General features: G+C 35.7%; 1 protein-coding gene across 1 annotated transcript in view; it reads right to left on the reverse strand.

Annotated features, from left to right (window-relative positions):
* Nucleotides 1-6,157: 6,157 nt before the first annotated feature.
* The window catches only part of ERCC5 (ERCC excision repair 5, endonuclease), a 36,408-nt gene continuing 20,351 nt past the window's right edge, over nucleotides 6,158-22,214 (reverse strand). Inside the window, exons 12-16 of the mRNA XM_044669339.1 lie at nucleotides 21,883-22,096; nucleotides 21,085-21,229; nucleotides 17,458-17,658; nucleotides 15,727-15,811; nucleotides 6,158-7,100 (exon numbers count right to left, since the gene is read on the reverse strand). Of these exons, the coding sequence (XP_044525274.1) occupies nucleotides 6,507-7,100; nucleotides 15,727-15,811; nucleotides 17,458-17,658; nucleotides 21,085-21,229; nucleotides 21,883-22,096 (1,239 nt within the window). The 3' untranslated portion in view covers nucleotides 6,158-6,506. The remainder of the gene's footprint in view (nucleotides 7,101-15,726; nucleotides 15,812-17,457; nucleotides 17,659-21,084; nucleotides 21,230-21,882; nucleotides 22,097-22,214) is intronic.

Here is a 22,214-nt window from a genome sequence, read left to right on the forward strand (position 1 = left end):
CCTGGGGAGATGCAACCTGACAACTCCTGAGAGTGCTACCTAGGAAAAAAGTCTTGTGACCTAAGCCTTTGGCTCTCAAATGGTTCAGCATCAGAAACTGGTAGGAGTTTATCAGTGGCGCTAACATGAAAGAAGAGGCATTCGTGTCTCTTTTGCTGCTGCACGCAGAGGACATTGGAATCTTTCCATCTGACTTGCAACTGAAACCTCCCATCTTGTAGGTTATCTTCATCTTTTAGGCTGAAAGCTTCTCAAAAGCAGGGATTGTCTTACTTTTCTGTCTGTGTTCTAGCACAATGCTATGCACATATTAAATATTCACTAAAGGTTTTGTTCACAAGGAAATGATATGAATGATAGGTAGAAGAAGACAGAAACTAGAGTTGGGCAGACCATTTAGGAGGCTTTTATAAGAGACAAGATGACAGGTAATAAGGGCCTGAACTAAGGCAGGGGCATTAAAATGCAGAAAGGAGAAGGGAAATGAGAGAGGGTAGATGAAGATGACGAAGGTATCATGGTAACTGACTGATGATGGTGGCACAGAAGAAGGGGTAGAGGGAAGGAGGAAGAAGAGTGAACAGGTCTGTCTGTGAGGATGGTCTGAGTGATTAGAATAGTGAGAACATTATTAGTAGATACATAATAACCTCCTCCACCCCAAAGTCCTGAATCATGGAAATCAGTGAGACCCAAAGAAGGAAAAAGGAAGCTATATAAAATCATAGGGCAGGTAGGTGGCATAATGAATAGAGTGCCAGACCTGGAATTGGGGAGTCTCTTCTTTGAGAATTCAATCCTGGCCTAAGACACTTACATGTATGTGTGTGTGTGTGTGTGTGTGTGTGTGTGTGTGAGACCGACCTCAGGCAAACCACTTAACCATGTTTGCCTTAGTTTCTTCTTCTGTGAAAGGAACTGGAGGAGCAAATAGCAAGCCACTCAAGTGTTTTTACCAAGAAAACCCCAAAATGAGGTCACAAAGAGTTTTATACAAATGAAATATGACTGAACTGAAATCTAAAACCACCCATATCTTGAAGAGAGTTTTGTTCCATCGTTCCAGGAAATTCTCTTCATGATACCAGTGGCAGGGTTGTCCGTGGCTGGCCATTTGTGTCCAGCATTTGTTTCTTGATGCTGCAGAGGCTGTCATGGTGCCCCCAGTTCAATAATGGATAATCTGGGACAGATCCTGGAGAACTATGGGGGCTGATACTAGGACTGCAGAGAGGAGCTGGGGATATGAGATGGATCAAAGATCAAAGGCCATTGGCAAAGAAGGACACTGAAGAGGGCTGACAGCTTCCATAAGAGATGGACAAGAGACTATTCCTTATTAGGTTTTCTCTCATTTTATTCATCTGCATAATTATTCTTGGAAGGAGTCCTTCCTACCATCTCACTACCCATGCAGCTCCTTCCTCTAATTCTTCCTCCCATGTCCCCGGAACTGGAGAAGGAGAAGAGGTAGGAGTGTGTTGGAGCCAGCTCAAAATACCCCTAGAGAACCAAATGTTAAATTTTCAGTGTGAGCATTTATTTGCACCTTTGAAATAGGCCAATGCTAAAAATCAAGATTTTACTTATTTATTTTTGTTGATTTCTAAATTTAAGAAAGTGGTGGGGAAATAAATGTTAATAATGCAGATTAAGCTTAAAGAAGGGTCCTAAATAAAAAAAATTTTTCTCAAGTTGTTCAGTCATTTCAGTAAAGTCTGAAACTTTGTGACCCCATTTGGGACTTTCTTGACAAAAATACTGGAGCTGCCATTTCCTTCTCCCACTCACTTTACAAATAAGGAAACTGAGACAAACAGGGTTGAATAACTTGCCCAGAGTCACACCCATTAGTAAATGTGTAAGGCTAGATTTGAGCACAAGTTTTCCTGACTCCAGACCAGGCTCTATCTACTGTACCACGGAGCCTTTTTTCTGAAGAGCAAGTGGTTAAACTTTGGCCAGCCAATGCAATAGAGCAGTTTCTTTATAATTCTTCGGAATGGCAGTCCTTTTGCTACTATTCACTCTAAGGTCTCTTAATAAATTACAGTTATTTAAAAAAATGATTATCTGCGTCTAAAAAATCAGGCGTCACAGATGCAGAGTGGGGGCAAAGTCCCTGAAAGAGCCATCTCGAAAGTTTTCACAATTCTCACATTTCAAACAGTCCATTTTCTTTTCCCCACGTTAAATACTGAATCAGGCCAGTCAATAGAGCTCGGGAGTAATAAAAGAAGTAATTGTCAAAGCTTGCGGATGAGCGCCCTCTAGAGAAAAACGGCGGTAATGCAGCAGCGGGAAGCAGCCCCTATCATCGCACTTGACTTGACAAACCCATTCGCGACTTGTTTGATAGCAGCGCCACCTGGTGACCGAATTGAAGAATACACACCCCAGGTCATCATTTCTTATTCAAGAAAGTTGACAGAGAATTACGATATTATCTACAGACATCAGAGTCCAACAAAGATTTTCTCTGTCGCGGAATCTATTAAGGAAAGATAACGCCTGTGATTACTTGTGGAGATGGAAAATAATAATGCTACTTAGGGCGAGTTGAGGAGTAGGAATCTACAGGGTACTTCAGAAGGCAGGAAGCGAGGGATTAAACTGCCTATGGTTAATAACTCCTCTTGGCTTTCAGAGCGTTGAGAGGAGTCCTAGATTCTAGATGCAAATAGCCACGCTGCTGCCTATTTGCTATTCTGAGGCGCCCCGGAAGGTTTACCATGAAAATTATACTGGCAAAGCATCTCTGCAAACAAGAGTGGCCTCCTAGGAACTAACTGAAAAGTTAATGCCTCAATCAGTTCTTTATAGACTCAGTATTAGTGTTATCTACGTGCCAGGCAATGCGCTAATCCCTGGGGATTAAAAAAAAAGGCTAAAATACAATCTCTATCCTCAAGGAGGTCACATTCTAAGGTGAGAAAAATAAACATACTAATAATAACGTATAACTCTGTATATCATCTGTATACTGTAAATATAAGGAAAGCACCAGAAGTGGGGGACTAGGGATAGAGAAAGGGTTTGAGAAGGGCCGTCTGCAGCCCTTGGAATTTGAGCCAGGGAAGCCGAGGGGCCAAATGTGGGGGAGCTACAGGCATGGAGGACATCTAGAATTGGAATCGGGAAGTGGAGCATCTTTGTCAGAGGCAGGGTGTATGGATCCTAGAAAGTCTGGATGGGAGGAAAATATAAGAAGGCTGAAATGGTGGGAAGGATCCAGTCTGTGAATGACTTTAAATGCCAAACCCAGGATTTTATATTTGAGCTTCGAGAAGGACGTGATGACATGGTCTGATCTGTACCTCAGGAAAATCACTTTGGAAGCTGAATGGAGTGAAATGGAATAGGGAGAGGCTTGGGCAGGGAGACCAAACAGAAGTCTACTGCAGTAGAGATAATGATGAAGGATGGTGGCTGAGTGGAGAGAAGGGTAGGTATAGAACAGATAAGGTGAAAGTAGAAATGAAAAGATTTGACAACAGAGTGGATTAGGGGAGTAGTTGAAAGTGAGGAATCAAGTGACTAAGAGAATGGTGGTGCCTCCAATGGAGAGAACAGAATATCAAAATGCCCAAAAGGTAGTTGATGTGAGATTTGAGCTCAGGAGAGATTAGGACTGAATGTAAATTTATCTACACTGGAATGATATTTGCACATACTGAAGCAGAGCTCACTGATATAGTACAGAGGGAGGTCTATGACAGACCCTTGGGGTACAACCATGGTTAATATACTTGACAGGATCCATCCTGCAAAGAGGAGACAGAAGTCGTCAGATAGATGGGAGTAGAATCAGGAGATAGCAGTGTCAAGAAAACCTAGAGGGGACAGAGAATCCAAGCGATGAAAGTGATTGACAATGCCATGGGTTGAAAAGGGATTAAAAAAAAAAAAGATGAAGACCAAAAAAAGGACCATTAAGATCTGGCAATTAAGAGATCATTATCTCTAGAGAAAACATTTGTTTGAATAATGAGAAGCCAGAATGCAGAGGGTGAGAGAAATGAAGGTACAGTATAGACAATTGTCTTGTTTATCAAGAAGAGAAATAAAAGATGGTAGCTGGGGAAGAGGAAGGGTCAAATCAATTTAAATCTTTTTAAGTATGGGGGAGAGATCGGTATGCTCATAGGCAGCAAAGAAGGTGACTAAAAATGAGAGACAATGGAGCTGATAGAGAGGACAATCTGCTGGAAAAGATGAGAAGGAACGGGATAAAGTATGAAGCACGTTGAGGAGTTTGCTTTGCCCTCCATATGAGACAGTGAAGATGATGAAGGAAAATATCTAAAAGTTGAGATCAGGAAAGCAGGAGAAGTGGCAGTTCTGCTCAATGTTTTCGGTGAAGTATCAGACAAAATCCTCATCTAAAGGTTAGGGAGGAGTGTTACATGAAGCTTGGGAAGGAATGAAATGCTTTGGAATAGTCCCTCTGAGTGGGAAAGCTAATTAATTAATAGTGCTAACATTTATATAGAACTTCTGCTAAGTCACAATCGTTTTACTTGATCCTCAGGACAACTCTAGAAGTCAGGTATTATTATCCCAATTTGACAGATGAAGAAACTGAAGCAAACGGAGGCTAAGTGATTTGCTCACAATCACAGTTCTGGTGTCTGAGGCCATGTTTGAACCAGGTCTTCCTAACACCAGACCCTGCACTATACCCATTGCTCTCCCTGGCCATAAAAATATTGCTTACTTCAGTGCTAAATCCAATTATGATTATGTAATATAAATTTGTAGTGGACCCAGTCAACAAGATTTTGACTTTTTCCAGCTTTGTTCAGCAGTATGTGAATAAAGATGGAGGGAAATTGTGGAAGATAAAGATGTGTATTCAAATAATAATTATAAAAGGGAGGCCTGGGCAAAACACAGACTGCATTTAGTAGGAGTGGGTTAGTGAAAAGCTTCATAAAAGAGGTGGCCCCTAAGTCAAATCCAGAAACTTCCTCAATGGAGACGGGAATTAGTATAAATCCATTCCAGAAGATGGAGAATGAATGGTGTAAGACATCACCAAGAGTAAGGTAACAATGAAAAGGGTGCAAGGAGAGTAGTTACACAAGGCCGACACACAGAATAGCTCAATACTTTAATTCGTTATTTAGCTCATATTAAACTAAAACTCCTAAGTTGTTTTTACATGAAGTCTGCCACCAGTCTATATTCGTATAGTTGATTTTTTGAAGCAAGGTCCAGAACTCTGCATTTGTCAGTATTAAATTTAATCCTAATTAATTTTGGCTAATTTTGACTTTCTATACTGGTCTATTCAAATATTTTTAACCTGATTTTGCCATCCGACTTATTAACTATTCCTCCCAACTAATAAAATCTGAAATGTTGTATTACTTTCCAGTCTGATAATAAATAGTATAACCATAATCACTAAAACTATAGCCTCAGCCATACATTCCATTTGTAAAATCCCACTATTAAAGCTGTGTGTTGTAGTGAACAGAGAGCTGGACTTTGAAGTCTAGAACTAGATTAGACTCCTGTCTCAGACACTTGTGAGGTATATAACTCTGAGGTTTCTTTGAGCCTGTTTCCTTATCTATAAAATAGATAATAGCCCCAATTTCATAGATCAAGTGAAATAATGTGTGTAGGGTGCTTTGAGAAATTAAAGCACTAAATAGGTGTAAGCCACCACCATTGTACTAAGAGACAAATTATTCTGGTGGAACACTCATGTGAGTAGTATGACATACTACGGACAAGGACTTTCTCAAATATTTATTGCAACCAAAGGACAGTTCCCAAATACTTTCCAGTAGTGGCCTCCCTTCCCTCCTTCTAATTGAACCTTGTGATGAAGTGGGAAATAACATCCTATTTTTTTATACAACTATTAAGGATCTCCTCTCTTCCACTGCCAAGAATGATGGTCCAAATAGAATGCAAATCCAGGTTAAGTTTAACACATTTCATACATGGTAACAAGAACATCTGAGAGTGTTCAGATGAATGCAAACATGGAGTAAAAATGTCAGGGAGAAAGCAATTAAGTAATGCAAAAAGTGCAACATGTCCATTGGGATGATCAGAATGGAATATAAATAGCATGTAACAAAACTATAGTAGATTTTAAAACCTAGATTTAAAACATAAAAATAAAACTTTCAAACACAAATTATGACGTGCTGGATTTTTTATTTTCTCTCTATAACAAATTCATTAGGAAATTTTATTGCACCTGATTTCTCTCTTTATACAGATATATGTGTTGAGATCCAGACTTGTGATTTCATGAGCATAAGGAGCTTCTGGTAAAGAAAATTCTTCGACTGATGCAGACCAGTAACTATTCTAAAACTTAGTATTAAATAGTTACCTGAGGCTCTGAAAAATGTAGTGACTTGCCCAGAGTCACACAGTTAATGTGTATCAGAGAGAGGCCTGGAATCCAGGTCATCTTGATTCTGGAGCCAGCCCTTCATCTATACCCCATGTAGTTCTCAAAGTTACAGATGAAAAGTTCACTATGTTTTCCTTTTTTTCCCCCTCACATTTCTTTGTTTTCCTTTCTTTTTCTCAAACACAGACCGAGCAGTCACCATAACCATATGTGTTCCTTTTCCATCTTCATCACTAGAGCTGCTAGTCTCTTCTTCATTCTTTTCAGGATTATGTGGTGTTATCTCCTGAAAACTTGAAGAGACAATATTTGGTTGCTTGGTAGGTTTTCCCCTCTTGACTTCATTTGAAGATATACATTCATAATCTTCCCCTGAAGATATATCAGATGGTGCTGAGAAATAGGCTTCTCCAACAAAGCCACCTCCACCACATTTATTCTCCTGATTGGCACTGGAATGTACTTTTCTTTTTAAGTTTTGCAGCTTTTCTGATTTATTTTCTATATTTTTCTTCTCAGTTTTGTCCTTTGTCTTTTCAACTGATTTAAAATCACTCTCCATGGCAGCAGTAGCTGCTTCTATTTCACCAGCTTCTTCTTCCCTTTCTTTCCTGAGCATACATGTCACAGCCCTGTTGAGTCTCTTGCTTTTAATTCCTTTAACATGTTGTTTCTCGTGTGGTATCAGCCTAAAGAAAGAATCAATGTGGAGCTGTGTCTATAAAAGAAGAAATAAAAACAAATCAAAAAAGGAAGTAAAGTTTATGACTACTCCAAATAAGGATCATGTGAACACTAGTGAATGACACCTGATTACTATTTCAGAAAATAATAATTTGTTGCCTTTCATATGAAGTCAATTCTATCATAGGTAGATTATCTAAAGCTGATCTTATTTTCTAGGTCTTCCTGATTATTTTTTTTAAAACTCTCTTACTTTCTAGGTTTTATTGATAGCACCTGCACTGACTCTGCTAATTAAGACCTTTGTTTATGTACACATCTTCTACCAGATGTATTCCTATTCACTCTTTCTTTGGATGTCATCTTAAGCATTATCCAAGAAACACATTTTCTAAAACCACAGCAGTCCTCCTCTCAAAAAAAAAAAAGTTAAACATCCTTTGGGAATAATTTATATTGGTTATATTGTTTCTCTGTGAATTCTCTTGATTAGTGATTTAAAAAATACATCCTGCCACTGAATGTAAGAGCATACACCTGTAATCCTTGCTACCAAGGAAGCTGAGGCCACTGGATTATTTAAGTTAGTGATTTCTGAGATGTAGTAAGTGAAGTCAATAGAGTATCTGCATTAAGTCAGCACCAATAAAGTAAACATCCTGGGAGGAGGCCACTAGAGTATGTAAGGAAGAGCAAACCTTTGCCAATTGGGCGTAGGATCTGACCTCTAAGTGGAAGTTGCACTTCTAGCCTGGGTAAAGTAGGAAGAACCAGTTTCAAAAAAAAAAAAAAACAACAACAAAAAAAACTGCCACCAAATTTAGGAAGAATTAGGGAAACACTAGATGTTATAAATTATAATCTGTCCTGTTATCTTACAATCTTCTTGTGAAGTATATGTGATAAGAGTAATCTCCTCTTTAAAAAAAAATCTGATATAAGACAGAGTCAAGATGGTAGAGCAGGGGGCAGCTGGGTAGCTCAGTGGAGTGAGAGTCAGGCCTAGAGACAGGAGGTCCTGGGTTCAAACCCGGCTTCAGCCACTTCCCAGCTGTGTGACCCTGGGCAAGTCACTTGACCCCCATTGCCCACCCTTACCAATCTTCCACCTATGAGACAATACACCGAAGTACAAGGGTTAAAAATAAAAAATAAAAATAAAAATAAAAAAATAAAAAGATGGTAGAGCTGAGGAAGCACTATAGTCACGCTCTCCCAATACTGCCCTATAAACAATTTTAAAATTAATGCCTCAAGTCAATTTCTGGAGTGGCGGAGCCAACAAAAGGTCAGAATGAGACATTTCTCCAGCCCAATCTGTTTCACCAAGGTGGTGCTGGCTCAGAGTACCTGTGATGACCACCAGTTGCGGGCTATGGAAGCAGATGGCAGCAATTGCAGAAGTTTAGGGAGTTGCTCAAAGCAAAGACAAAAAGAGCATTTGACAACTAGTCAGAAGTAGATTATAGGGGACACCAAACTGACACTAGTCAAGGACTAGGCCCAATTTGGCAACTTCTCTTTCCATTTGAAGTTCTCGATCACAGTTCCAGAGCAGAGAGAAGGGCTTTGGGTCAAAAAGGATAAAGGGCCTTTCCAGGGGAAAAGACTAGAGTGCAGACCAGAAGAGCAGTTACCATACCTCTTCCTGGATCACCCCAATTTAGAAACACCAAAAACTTCCAAAATCCCAGAACTAGCCCTAAAAGCAGAAACTTTAAAAAGCCTGAAGCTTAAGAAAATGCCTCTTCTAAGAAAATGCCTCTTCCACCTTGCCCCATGTGAATAGAGTCCAAATGAAACATAAATCTCAAAGACTAGGAAAAAATAAGGAAACAAATGAACCTGACCATTAAAATATACTACAGTGACAGGAAAGATCAAGACATCTCAGAAGACAATAATGTCAAAACATCTACAAGCAAAGCATCAAAGGGGAAAAAAAATGTGGACACAAGCCCAACAAGAGCTAAAAAATTATTTTGAAAATCAAATAAGAGTGATGAAAGAGAAATTAGGGAAAGAAATTAGAGTGACGAAAAGATAATTAACAGCTTGGTAAAAAAGGCACAAAAATACTAAAGAAAATAATATCTTAAAAAAATAGAACTGGTCAAATGGTAAAAGAGGTATAAAATTTCACTTAAAGAACTCCTAAAAATGGCCAAATGCAAAAAAAGGAACAAAAGCTGAAGGAAGAAAATAATTCCTTTAAAAATTGCAAGTGGGAGCTAATGACCCCATGAAATATCAAAAAACAATAAAATAAAATCAGAAAAATGGGGGGAATAGAAGAAAATGTGAAATATCTTCTTCAAAAAAGAACTATGAGACTGCTTGAAAACAATGATTGAAGAAAGAACCTAAAAGTCACATTTCAAGAAATTATAAAGGAAAACTGAGCAAATATCCTAGAACCAGAAGGGAAAACTAAAACTAAAAAAATATGCCAACTACCTCCTAAAAGAGATATCAAAGTGAAAATTCCCAGAAATATTATAGGCAAGTTATGGAATCCCCAGGAGAAAGAAAAATTTCAAACAGAGAGAAAGAAAGCATTCAAATACCACAGAGCTAAAGTCAGGATTGCACAAGATTTCTCAGCCCTCACATTAAAGGAGAAGAGGGCTTAGAATAGGATATTCCAAAAAGGCAAGGGAGCAAGGATTACATGCAAGAATAACCTACCCAGAAAAATTGAGTATAATCCTTCAGGAGAAAAAAAATGGACATTTAATAAGAGAGAAGACCTTTAAACATTCCTGATGAAAAGACCAGAAAGGAATAGAAAATTTTACCATCAAAATGCAAGACTCAAGAGAAACAGAACATTTTAAACATGAAAGAGAAATCAAATGAGACTCAATAAGGTCAAAATGTTTATAATCCCATATAGGAAGATGATACAAGAAATACCTTGGAAATCTGTGATCATTAGAGTAGTCGGAAGCACTTTACATAAATAGAAGACAACAGGAGTGTGTTGATTACATTGGGATGGATTTTTTTTTAATGGATAAGCAAGAAAGAGAGATGCACTGGAAGGAGGAATGAAGGAGGGAAAATATCTCACATAAAGAAGTCATGCAAGGAAAATGGGGAGGGACAACACTTGAACCTCACTCTCACCTAAATTGGTTCAAAGATGGAACCTTTTGAGGAGAGGAAAAGGGAGAATGAGAGGAGGGGGAGAGAGAGAGAGAGAGGGAGAGAGGAAGAGAGAGAGGGAGAGGGAGAGAGAGACAGAGAGAGAGAGAGAGACAGAGACAGAGAGAGACAGAGAGAGAGAGAGAGACAGAGACAGAGAGACAGAGACAGAGACAGAGAGAGAGAGAGAGAGAGAGAGATGGAAGAAAATAGGATGAAGGGAAAGGTACAATTAGTAATCATAACTAAACAGAAACAGAACAGATAAGAAACTAGAATCTACTTGAAACAGATGCACAGAATTAAAATGAGAAACTGGAGTAGAATCTATTATCTTTTAGTTGAAGTAAAAAAAGGCAGGGGTAGCAATCATGATCTCAAAAAAAAAAAAAACAAAAGCAAAAAGAAATCTACTTAAAAGAGATAAGAAGAGAAATTCCATCTTGTTAACAGTCATTATATATATATATATATATGTATATATATATATATGTATATATATATATATATATACACACACACACACACACACACAGCCTAAATGGCATAGCATTAACATGTGTTAATAGCATAGTATAAACACCAACATACATACCACTTAACACCCAATGGCATAGCATCGAAATTCTTAAAGGAAGAGCCAATGAGTTAAGAGGGAAACAAACAGTAAAACTATACTAGTGGAGGTCCTCAACTTTCCCCTTTCAAAACTAAATAAATCTAACCAAAAAATAAAGAAGTTAAAGAGATGAACAGAATGACAGAAAAGTTTGATATGAAAGACCTCTAGAGAAAATTAAATAGGAACAAAAAGGAATATATTTTTTCTCTGTCATACCTGGCACTTTCACAAGAACTGACCAGGTATTAGGGAATAAAAACCTCACAACCAAATACAAAAAAGCAAAAATATTAAATACTTCCTTTTCTGATCATAATGCAATAAAAGTATATTCTATAAAAAAGATTAAAAATTAATTGGAGGGGGCAGCTAGGTGATTCAGGGGATTGACAGTCAGGCCCAGAAATAGGAGGTCCTGGGTTGAAATCTTGCCTCAGACAATGTCTAGCTATATAATCCTGAGCAAGTCACCTAACTCCCACCGCCTAACCCTTACCATTCTTCTAACTTGGAACCAATATCTAGTATTGATTCTAATATGGAAGATAAGGTGTTTTTTTTTCTTCAACTGGAAACTAAATAATCTAATCCTAAAGAATGAGTGGGTCAAAGAACAAATGATAGAAACAATCAATAATTTCACTAATGAGAATGACAACAAATAAGACATCACACCAAAATTTATGAAATGTAGAAATTAAGGTAAAATAAACACATCAATTAAGAAAGCAGATCAATGAATAAGGGGATGCAAATTTTTTAAAGTAGAAAAAGAATCAATTTTAAATCCCCAATTAAACATCAAAATGGAAATCCTGAAAATCAAAGGAGAGATTAATAAAACTGAAAGTAAAAAAAAAGACCACTGAACTAATAAATAGAAACTAAGAGCTGATTTTATGAAAAACAAGAACAAAAGTAAAACACTGGTTAACTTGATTTAAAAAAAGAAAGAAAATCAAATTACCAGTATCAAAAATGAAAAGAATGAATGCAGTAAAAATGATGATGAAATAAATTATTATGAGTTACTTTGCACACCTACATGCTAATAAAAATGACAAAGTGAAATGGATGAATATTTACAAAAATACAAATTACTCAGATTAGAAGAGGAAATAGAATATTTAAATAACCTTATTTTAGAAAAAGAAATTGAACAATTCATTAATGAACTTCTTAAGAAAAAAAAATCCCTAGTACCAGATGGATTTACAAATGATTCTACCAAATATTTAAGAACAATTAATCCTGATACTTATATAAGCTATGAGAAAAAATAGGTAAAGAAGGAGACCTACCATGTTACCCAGCTAAAGAGCCCATTAAATAATACCAATTAACCCCAGGTGGGTCCTGAAGGGATATCATCCATTGACCTAAGGGATCCTGCCTGGGCAACTGTTATAAAGGAGGGAGGTGTCATCCCATCCTCCCTCTATACTTCATCTACATACATCTAGTAGATAGGAGGGAATATCATTTATTATAACATTTATAATCAGGATAAGTTAGAATTGCCTTCCTAGTAAGATCAGGAACAAAGCAAGGATGTTCATTATGACCACTATTATTCAATATTGTATTAGAAATGTCAGCTCTGAGGGCAAAAAAAAAAAAACGAAACTGTAGAAATAATCATTAACAATGAAGAAATAAACCATCAATCTTCATAGAAGATATGATAGAATACTTAAAAGAACCCTAGAGAATCCACTAATAATTAACAATTTTAGCAAAATTGCAAGATATAAAATCAACACACAAAAATCATCATTTCTCTAAAGGAAAATTCCATATACAATAACTGCTGACAATATAAAATATTTGTGGGTCTACCTGCTAAAGACTTATGTAGGGACTATATAAACACAATTACAAAACATTTTTCACACAAAGACAGATCTAAACAACTAAAATATTACTCATATACAGACCAAGCCAATATAATAAAAATGACAATTCTGACTAAATTAATTTATTCAGTGCTATACCAATAAAACTAACAAAGAATTATTCTGTAGAGCTAGAAAAAATAATAAACTTTATCTGGAAGAACAAGAGGTCAAGAATATCAAAGGAATCAACAAAAAAAAATGTAAAGGAATGTGGCCTAGCAGTACCAGATTTCAAATTATATTACAAAGTGGTCATCATCAAACCAATTTCATACTGATAAAGAAACAGAGTGGTGGATCAAGGGAATAGATTAGGTACATAATATCTAGTAGTAAATAACCTGGTATTTAATAAACCCAAAGATCCAAGCTTTTGGATTAAGAACTCATCATTTTACAAAAATTGCTGGAAAACTAGAAAGTAGTTTGGCAGAAATTAGATATAGACCAACATTTCACAGCATATACCAAGATAAGGTTAAAATGAATACATGGTTTATACATAATTTTGGGAAGCATGAAAAAATTTACCTGTCTAGGTAAGGTAAGAATTTATGACCAAACAAAAGAGAGAGCATTACAGAATACAAAATGTATAATTTTGATTCAATTCAAGTAAAAAGAGTTTGCACAAATAAAACCAATATAGATAAGACTAGACTGAAAGCAAAAACGTGGCGTGGGGGGAGGCAGGAATTTTATAGCAAGTTTCTCTGATAAAGGGTTCATTGCTCAAATGTATAGAGGATTGATTTAAGTTTATAAGAAAACAAGTAATTAGGTGCAGCTGGCTAGCTCAGCGGATTGAGAGCCAGGTCTGGAGACAGGAGGTCTTAGGTTCAAATCTGGTCTCAGACACTTCCTAGCTGTGTGACCCTGGACAAGTCAATAACCCCTATTGCCTAGCCCTTACTGCTCTTCTGCTTTGGAACCAATATACAGTATTGATTCTAAGGTGGAAAGTAAGTGTTTAAAAAAAAAAAGAAAGAAAAATTATTTGTAAATGGTCAAAAAAATGTTAACAAGCAGTTTTCAGTTGAAAAAATCAAAGCTAGTACCAATATGAAAAATGCTCTAATTCACTATTGATTAGAGAAATGAAAATGAAAACAACTCTGAGTTACCACCTCATACTTATCAGATTGGCTAATACTAAAAATAAAAATGACAAATGTTGGAAAATATGTGGGAAAATTGGAAACACACATGTACTCTTGGTAGAGTTGTGAACTGATCCAACCACTCTGAAAAATGATGTGCAACTATATCAAAAGGACTATAAATCTATGCATAACCATTAACCCAAAGAGATTTTTTAAAAAACAAAAAAGGGAAAAATATCTATATGTAAAAAATATTTAGAGAATATTCATAAATTGGGAAATGATTAAACAAGTTGTGTTATATGATTGCAATGAAATATTATTGTTTGATAAGAAATAACAAGCTGAATGGCTTTATGAAAACCTAGGAAGACTTATATAAACCATCTCAAAGTGAAGTAAGCAGAACTAGAAGAACATTTCATGCAGTAATAATAATATTGTAATTAAGGTCAACTGTGAAAGACAGCTACTCTGATCAAGACAATGATCCAAAATCATTGGATTCATGACAAAAAACATTATCCACCTCCAGAGAAAGAACAGATTAACTGCACTCTACTGTTCTTATTCTTTTTATCTGCAAATGGTTGATATGGAAATGTTTTGCATGACTTTACATGGAAATTGTTATCAAATTGTTTGTCTTCTCAATAAACAGGGAAAAGATCGGAAGGAAGATGAAAATTTAGAACCAAAAAAATTTTAAGTCAGTTAAAAATAAATACCTTTTTTAAAAAAAGAGGGAATTATAGGAAAAAACAACAAATCAAGACAGAATTACAGTTTGATTTTAAGTAAAGTCTTCTTAGAAAATGTCACTTTTTATAAATAGCTTCTTTTTAAGGATATGGAGGTCAAACTCAACTCAGACTCCCCACAAATCTCTTCCCTGGAAGTAGATTATAAATTGCTTTGTTTCTATTTCTATGGGCCTAAATTTGCTTATCTGTAAAATTAGGGAATGGAATCAGATAATCATAAAAGTGTATATGTTATAAATCTTATGTTATAACTGAGAGGGTCAACACACCAAATCATTAACACAAGGATATGCATGAATTTATTAAATCAATTTCCCCAAATACAATGGGAACCTTTAAAAAGAGAGAGAAAAAGAAAAATTTAATCTACTTTCCAATTTCGTTTAAGCCAGCACTGAAAGTCAATAATTAGTTTTCCAATGTTTTCTTACATAAAACTTTCATAATTTTTAACTGTATATAATAGAGATCAGACCTGGAATTCACTAAAAATGGAACTTTTGGGTGAGGAAATTCCCAATATATTAAAGCAAATCTCTGCCTTCTCTGAAACTAAGTCTTAGAGAACTGCCTAGATAAAAGAAAAGCATCCCAGCCAAAACGCATATTGATTTAGAAAATCTCAAATTAACATTATTTGTATTATACTGTATTTATTTATTTTGTTATGCATTTCCCAATTACATTTTAATCTGACTGGCCTAACCTCTGACACCTTTGGCCTAGAACCCTGAAATATTAAGTAATTTATCAAAGGTCTCTTAGTTGGAATGTACTAGAAACATGTTGCTGAAGAAGTGGCAGGGCCTGCAGGAAGGAGCTGCTCTGTTCCCCCTTTCCCCCACACCTGAGGACATTTTTTGCATGCTCCACCCCTCTGTCCAGCACACAGAGTTGCTGTCATGATCACTAAAAGGTTTGCCAACATTGTACTAGAAGCAGGAAATCTTTCTAGTTCAAGTCTAACTCTCTCTCCACTGTACTACAACACTACCTCAGATAGTCAGTGAAATAATTCAGAACAGTAAATTAATATTTTCTCCATTTAAAAATTCATATAGTCCTTTTGGGTTCATTTGAGCTTTCTACTCATAGTTATTAAGAAAATAGTCCACCATAATCTTACCTGCTGTGCATTCAGCTGTTTTAGTACAGGTAACAAAGATTCATCTGTCTTTGTCCTGTTCCAGCCAAAATAACGCTGACAAAACATTCAGGTTGTTAAGGCTCTAAATCCCTTTAAGAAAATTATTTTACAACACAGTGATCAAGAGAAGGCCCTACAATATCAAATCACAATTATATTTTAAAATAACAAAACACAACTATACTTTAAAATATTGGCTTGGACAATCACAATAATAACTGTCAAGATATAATTAAGTAAGACTCTCACCAAGTATCTGATATAACTTTCTACCTAAAAACCTTTCAAATAAAACAAATCCACTTGTTATTATAATATCAAAATTTCCAGATTTCAAGTAGTGGTAACTATGGAATAAAGACTTTTCAGAATACAAATTTTCCTTAAAAGAAAAGTAAAGCAAAACAAGTTTTTGCAAGGAATGAAAGGTTCTTGTACCAATGTTCCTCATGAAATTAATAAACATGGGCTATTGATGTGTTTCCTTTCAATTTCCAGTTATCCTCTTGAAGAATGCTTCCTTCAGCTCTGCCCAGATAAGCCTCACAAATACAAACAATATGCTTGAGATATAAACTATTGTTGGACATTTGTTGGGCACTGACTTGTGTAACACTGATTAATAAAATGAATAATGCTCATATTTTTTATAAGTAACTTCTCCTCATAACCAATTCACATCATATTTCATTGGGTCAATAGCCAATAGCCCCTACACAGGGCTGATACTGACATTTCACCAAACATGGCATAGATATCCACATTTAGTTATAAATGTGTCGTTATTCATTACTAGTCTTACAAGTCTTTGCATGCTGGGTGGCACACTCAATGACAGCTAAGGCACCAGTTAAGGAAAATAATCTTGAAGTATGAAAATCTTAATAGACAGGTTCATGGGGGCAGCTGGGTAGCTCAGTGGATTGAGAGCCAGGCCTAGAAACGGGAGGTCCTGGGTTCAAATGTGGCCTCAGACACTTCCCAGCTGTGTGACCCATTGCCTAGCCCTTACCACTCTTCTGTCTTGGAGTCAATACAGAGTATTGACTCCAAGACAGAAGGTAAGGGCTTAGAAAATAAATAAATAAATAATGGACAGGTTCATATCAGAGGTCTTGGGTTCAAATTCTAGTTCTGGTATGTACCACCTGGGCAACTTGGAGCAGATCATTTTACTCTCTCTAGGCTTCAGTTTCTTCATGTGTAAAAGGAAGAAGGGATTAACCTGGATGACATTCTGAAGACATTTTCAGTTCAAAACCTAAGATTCTGTGAATAATCTCAATGTCTACTAAGATCAAGAAATGAAAAAGCCAGATATGTCCAATGTAGTCATCTGGCAACATTTTCTTCCTGATATCATTAGAGTCTAGTAAACATGTATATTTGTAATTGATTTATTACTCTTCTTTTCCCAGGAAGCATATTGATAATAACATGAACAAAATCAGCATTCTTTTGTATTCTTTTGGAATAAACCATACAAACAGAATAAGCATAGTCATATATATGACTGTATATCACTTCAGATTTTTAATAAAAAAGATACTTACTTTGCAGTAAGATTATAATCTTAAGTAAAAGATGCAAATAAAAACCTAATTTAGGTTCACTTCCTTTGGATTAGACATGTCTGAAGTCTAAAATAAAATCAAATAAAAATATGGTTCATTGCCTCTTTGTCATATATATTAAGCAGGAAAAGGATATTCTCTAATTTTTTCAAGATCTGGTTTTCCCCATAAGAATGCTCCTTTTGAGTCATCCACCACAGGTTTCAGGTAAGCTTCTGCAACAGCTGGGTTAGGGAAACCAGGAGAAAGTTGTAATTGTCGCAATTTCTTTTTCACCTTGGTGTCATGGGGATTGGGTCTTATTTTCTTAATCTTTTGAGCTTCATTCCACCATTCTCTAAAGAATAAAGAAAAGCGGTATCCATAAAATACCTGATAAATCATAGTATTTTTATTTTTATTGGTATTTTAATTTTTTTCTTCCATTCCAAATTCTCTCCCTCCTTCTAGCTCCTCCCCTATCCACTAAGAAAGCAAGATATACAGTATCCATTACATACATATTTCTACATTTACAATATTTTTATTCACATTTATTCTCCCCCCACCAAACCCAAGGAAGAAAAAAATCAAGAAAAATGTATTTGTAATCAGGTCTCATTTTTTCATCCTAGATTTTATTCAACCTCTCTTCTGGTGGTGCTCAAAAGGTACCCACATTTCACTCCCTGCAGCAAGGTGAGGACCATAAAAACATAAGCTTCAACATTTTTCTGGCCCTTCTTTCCCTCTCACAAAAGTGCTACCTCCCAAACCCAAAACCTAAGACAAGCATTAGGAAAAAATGAAAATATTTATTAACTGAAAGGGAAACATTAAATCATCTTTCAGTCTTGCAAATTATCTCTATCAATCTCCGCCTGCCTTAGAGATAGGATAGTTAGGTGATCTGATAACTTTATACATAAGTATTACTAATATGCTCTGTTGTTTAAGGGACTTTCAATTGAAAAAATGAGATAATATGCATTTAAATTCACTAGTAAAATTTAACTTATAAGTGCTTTAAAATTTTAACCATTAATAAAATGTATTCCTGTATTAAAGTGGAAATAACAAGGGGAAAAGGGAATTGAGTCAAAGCAGCATGGTACAGGAAAAAGAGGTCAATTTGGGATCTGAGGGCCTAGGCTTAAAACCTGGCACAGACACTTAACAACTTTTGAAGTCTTATGCAAGTCATCTCACACTGTAGGTCCTGTTTTCCCATCAATAAAATGTTAGGGGTGGACTAATTGATTTCTAAAATCCTTTCCCACTCTAAAATATGTAATCTAAAGCAGCTAGGTAGCTCAGTGGATTGAGAATCAGGCCTAGAGATGGGAGGTCCTAGGTTTAAATCTGACCTCAGACATTTTCTAGCTATGTGACCCTGGACAAGTCACTTAACCCCCTTTGCCTAGCCCTTACCACTCAATACACAATATTGATTCCAAGACAGAAGGTAAGGGTTTTAAAAAGGAATAACAATAAATAAAGTATGTGATTCTTTTTTTTAATCTGATAATTTATAAAGCTAGAGGCTAAGCTAAAGTAACAATGAGTAATTACTATCTTTCTTTATAAAAGGACTAAACTATCTTAAAGAAAAGGTTATGATACTCAAATATATCAAATTAAGTGAAATTTAAACTAAAGCTACAGATAAAAAATTAATGTGTTAGACTTTAAAACAAAAACAAAACAACTCAAATTCCTGCTATATATAGCCTACTGTTAATAGCAAAATTTTCTCAAGAAATTAGGAAAAAAAATTTGAAAAGTGACATAATAAAAGTTTCCAGCCCCTTTCTCTCTAGTACAGATGGTTTCTTTTTTTTTTTTAACCTTACCTTCTGTATTAGGATCAATACTAAGTGTCATTTCTAAGACTGAAGAGCAGTAAAGTATAGGCAATTGGGGTTGTGACTTGCCCAGGGTCACAACTAAGAACTGTCTAAAGCCACATTTGAACCCAGGTACTCTTGACTTCAGGGCCTGGCATTCCACCCACTGTGCTATCTAGCTGCCCTACATCCACTGTTAATAAAATTTTCTCAAGTAATTAGGTCAGAAAATTTGAAAAGTAAAATACTAAGGTTCCAGCTCCCTTCTTTCCAGTAAATAGATTTAGGCTTTAAAGAGTCACTTCATTATAGGTATAAGGGAAGTTTAATCTCTTAATTATTTTCTTATTAATCTCTTATTTAAGCAGAAAGGAAAATGGTTTGGAGAAGATAACCATCTTGTTAAGATTACATGACATAATTTGTGAACATCTAGGCTATTTATCTAATAGGTTAATGATTTCAGAAGAAAAATGAAAAATTAGAATCATGAATAAGGCATAAAAATTTGGTCATATTGGATGAAAAGCGTCTTTAAGGTTCTTTTAAGAACATCTTAAAAAGGTATTTAAATGTTGAGTAAAATGGGACACACGTGGAACGATACAAACAGACGTACTCAATGAGACACTAAATAGTATAAATCTATTACATAGCCTATTTGTAATGTTAGAATTCTCTAAGAGTAAAAATAAAAAATAATAATAATGAACAACAGTAAAATCATGGCACCCCTATATTTCCCTTTAAGGCTTACGAAGTGCTTTCCTCACAAAAATACTGACAGATAAGACATAATCATTCCTATTTTACAGAATAGGAGGTTTGAGAAATCATGATCTACCTATAAACAGCTAGATCTACATCAGTTTCAGAACTAGAACCTAAATACAGGCAGTTTGACTCTAAATCTAATTACATTACAGCACACTAAGGAAAAGTGTTCCAAAGTGGTCATGGAAGTACATCATAGATATTCAGTGGCAAGCACACTAAAGCAAAAACTTCTTTGTGGGAGACAGAACTCCAGAATTTTAGGTCTGGATGAGTTATTATCTAGGCCAACAGTCTTACTGAAGTTTATCAGTCAAAAATTCCAAGTTCAATTTTTATTTCTAACAATCTAAATACCTTCAAATGTTTTAAAGAATGGAAGTTGATATAAAGTGACATTAGCCACAGTTCTTTAAAATTAGTTAAGCATATATGGCTACCTAGAACAAATCTTAAACATTCATCCTTGATTCTGTGTGCTGCAGAGGCCCTAATGCTGCTCTAAAAACTAGAGGTCTATCAGTCTAGGAAAGTGTTGATGAACCTCTTAGAGATTGTGTGCCCAAACTGCACCTTCAAGCCACCTGTGAGCTCCCTGCTTTACCCCAGATAGTGGGAAGGAAGAGGAGGGATGTGAAAATTATCCTCAGGTGTGGTAGAGATGGGCATGGAGCAGTCCCCTCCAGCTTACCAGGGCACACATACCATATTTTCAACAACACGGGAATAGGAGATACTAAATTATACCACTGGACACACTGGCTCCCCTAAATGATATGCAACAATAGGAAGGAAAGGCAACCAGGAGAGAGAAATTCCCTAGGGCATTACACACCAGAGGCTCATTTCTTCATTGTGACATTCCACAGGATAAAAAAAAACGTTGGTCCACCTTCATCCAGTCACCTTTCCCTTTTATGTGCACACACACACACACACACCACTGACATAAAGTGACTCTGGAACTCAAATTCAAATAAGGTCACTTCCTCTTATCTCTGGATAACAGTCATCTTTGAGGATTTCATTAAGCAATTTGGGTCACACTTGTATTCTCAATGCTACCTCTGTCTTTTTTTTTTTTTTCAGTTAAAAATCATTAAAAAAAAGTCCTGTATATGTCTTTTATTTTAAAAAGTAAAGCACATTAAATAAGGACTCACGAAAATTTTAAGAGAGGTTCCAAACCACGTCCAGGAAATTCATTAAGAATTTCCATGGCAGTTACACAGCCAACAGTTGGTATACCTTCTGTGTAATCACTTCCAAGCAAATAGGCCAGATTAATTAGTTTGCTCCGGTCTAATCCTATAGGATAGGAGACATAAATCAATTAGTAAACATTTATTAAATTCCTACTATGTGCCAAGTATTTTGCTAAGCACTGTCATATTTCTTCAAGATATCAATATTTTTACCATTTTAAAAGAGAAGTTGTTAACCAAATAAGCATTTCTAGATAACTTAAGAAAAATATAACTATCAATTCCTGGTATACTAGCTCCAGAACTACAAAGTCCAGAACCCAACAGAATTAATCTGTTCCTCTAGTTCTACCATCTCTAGTTTCTGCCCAGGTCTAATTATGAGTCTTTTAAACATGATTCCATGCCTTCACTGCCTAATCAGTCAAGTATTTAAACTGGAAAATACTATATAAAAGTATATATGGCTGCATGAATGTGTGAAAGTTTATACACACAAAGCCACCACTAACACAAATCATTATATTGGTCACCAGAAAATAAATTATACTTTAAAAGCCTTAAGATTTTTTTCAGAAAGTAAACCCATTTACAGCCCTCGTCTTTAGGTAATGAACTATCTAAGAAAAAAAAATAAAACAATAATCTCACTTTTTGAACCTTGTCCTAGAAGTACAATACAAAGAGTTGATATTTAATAAATGTTTAATTAGTGTGAATAAACAAATATGTAAACACAAACCTTCAAGGTCTTACCTAGCTGGTTGTGGAAGTCGACATACTGGTAATATTCTACAAACTTGTCTTTACTAAAGAAATTTTTATACACATGCCGTGCTCCAAAAAGCCAGATATCACTATCATCAGTGATTGTTCCAGATGTCTGATCAGTCAGGTCCAAAATGGCACACTGAGCCTCTGCCTCCATAGGAGCTTCAATGTAAGGAATGCCAAATAATCGTAGTAGTTCCTATTGATAATGCAGAAGAGACTTAATGAAAAGCATACTAGCTTGCTTTGGGCTCAGTAAAATCCACATTTTAAAGGTTTATATAATACAATTTCCCAAACCACATCTCCTGAGAAGT

The sequence above is a fragment of the Gracilinanus agilis genome, chromosome 3 (genome assembly GCF_016433145.1).
Source record: "Gracilinanus agilis isolate LMUSP501 chromosome 3, AgileGrace, whole genome shotgun sequence".
Lineage (NCBI taxonomy): Eukaryota > Metazoa > Chordata > Mammalia > Didelphimorphia > Didelphidae > Gracilinanus > Gracilinanus agilis.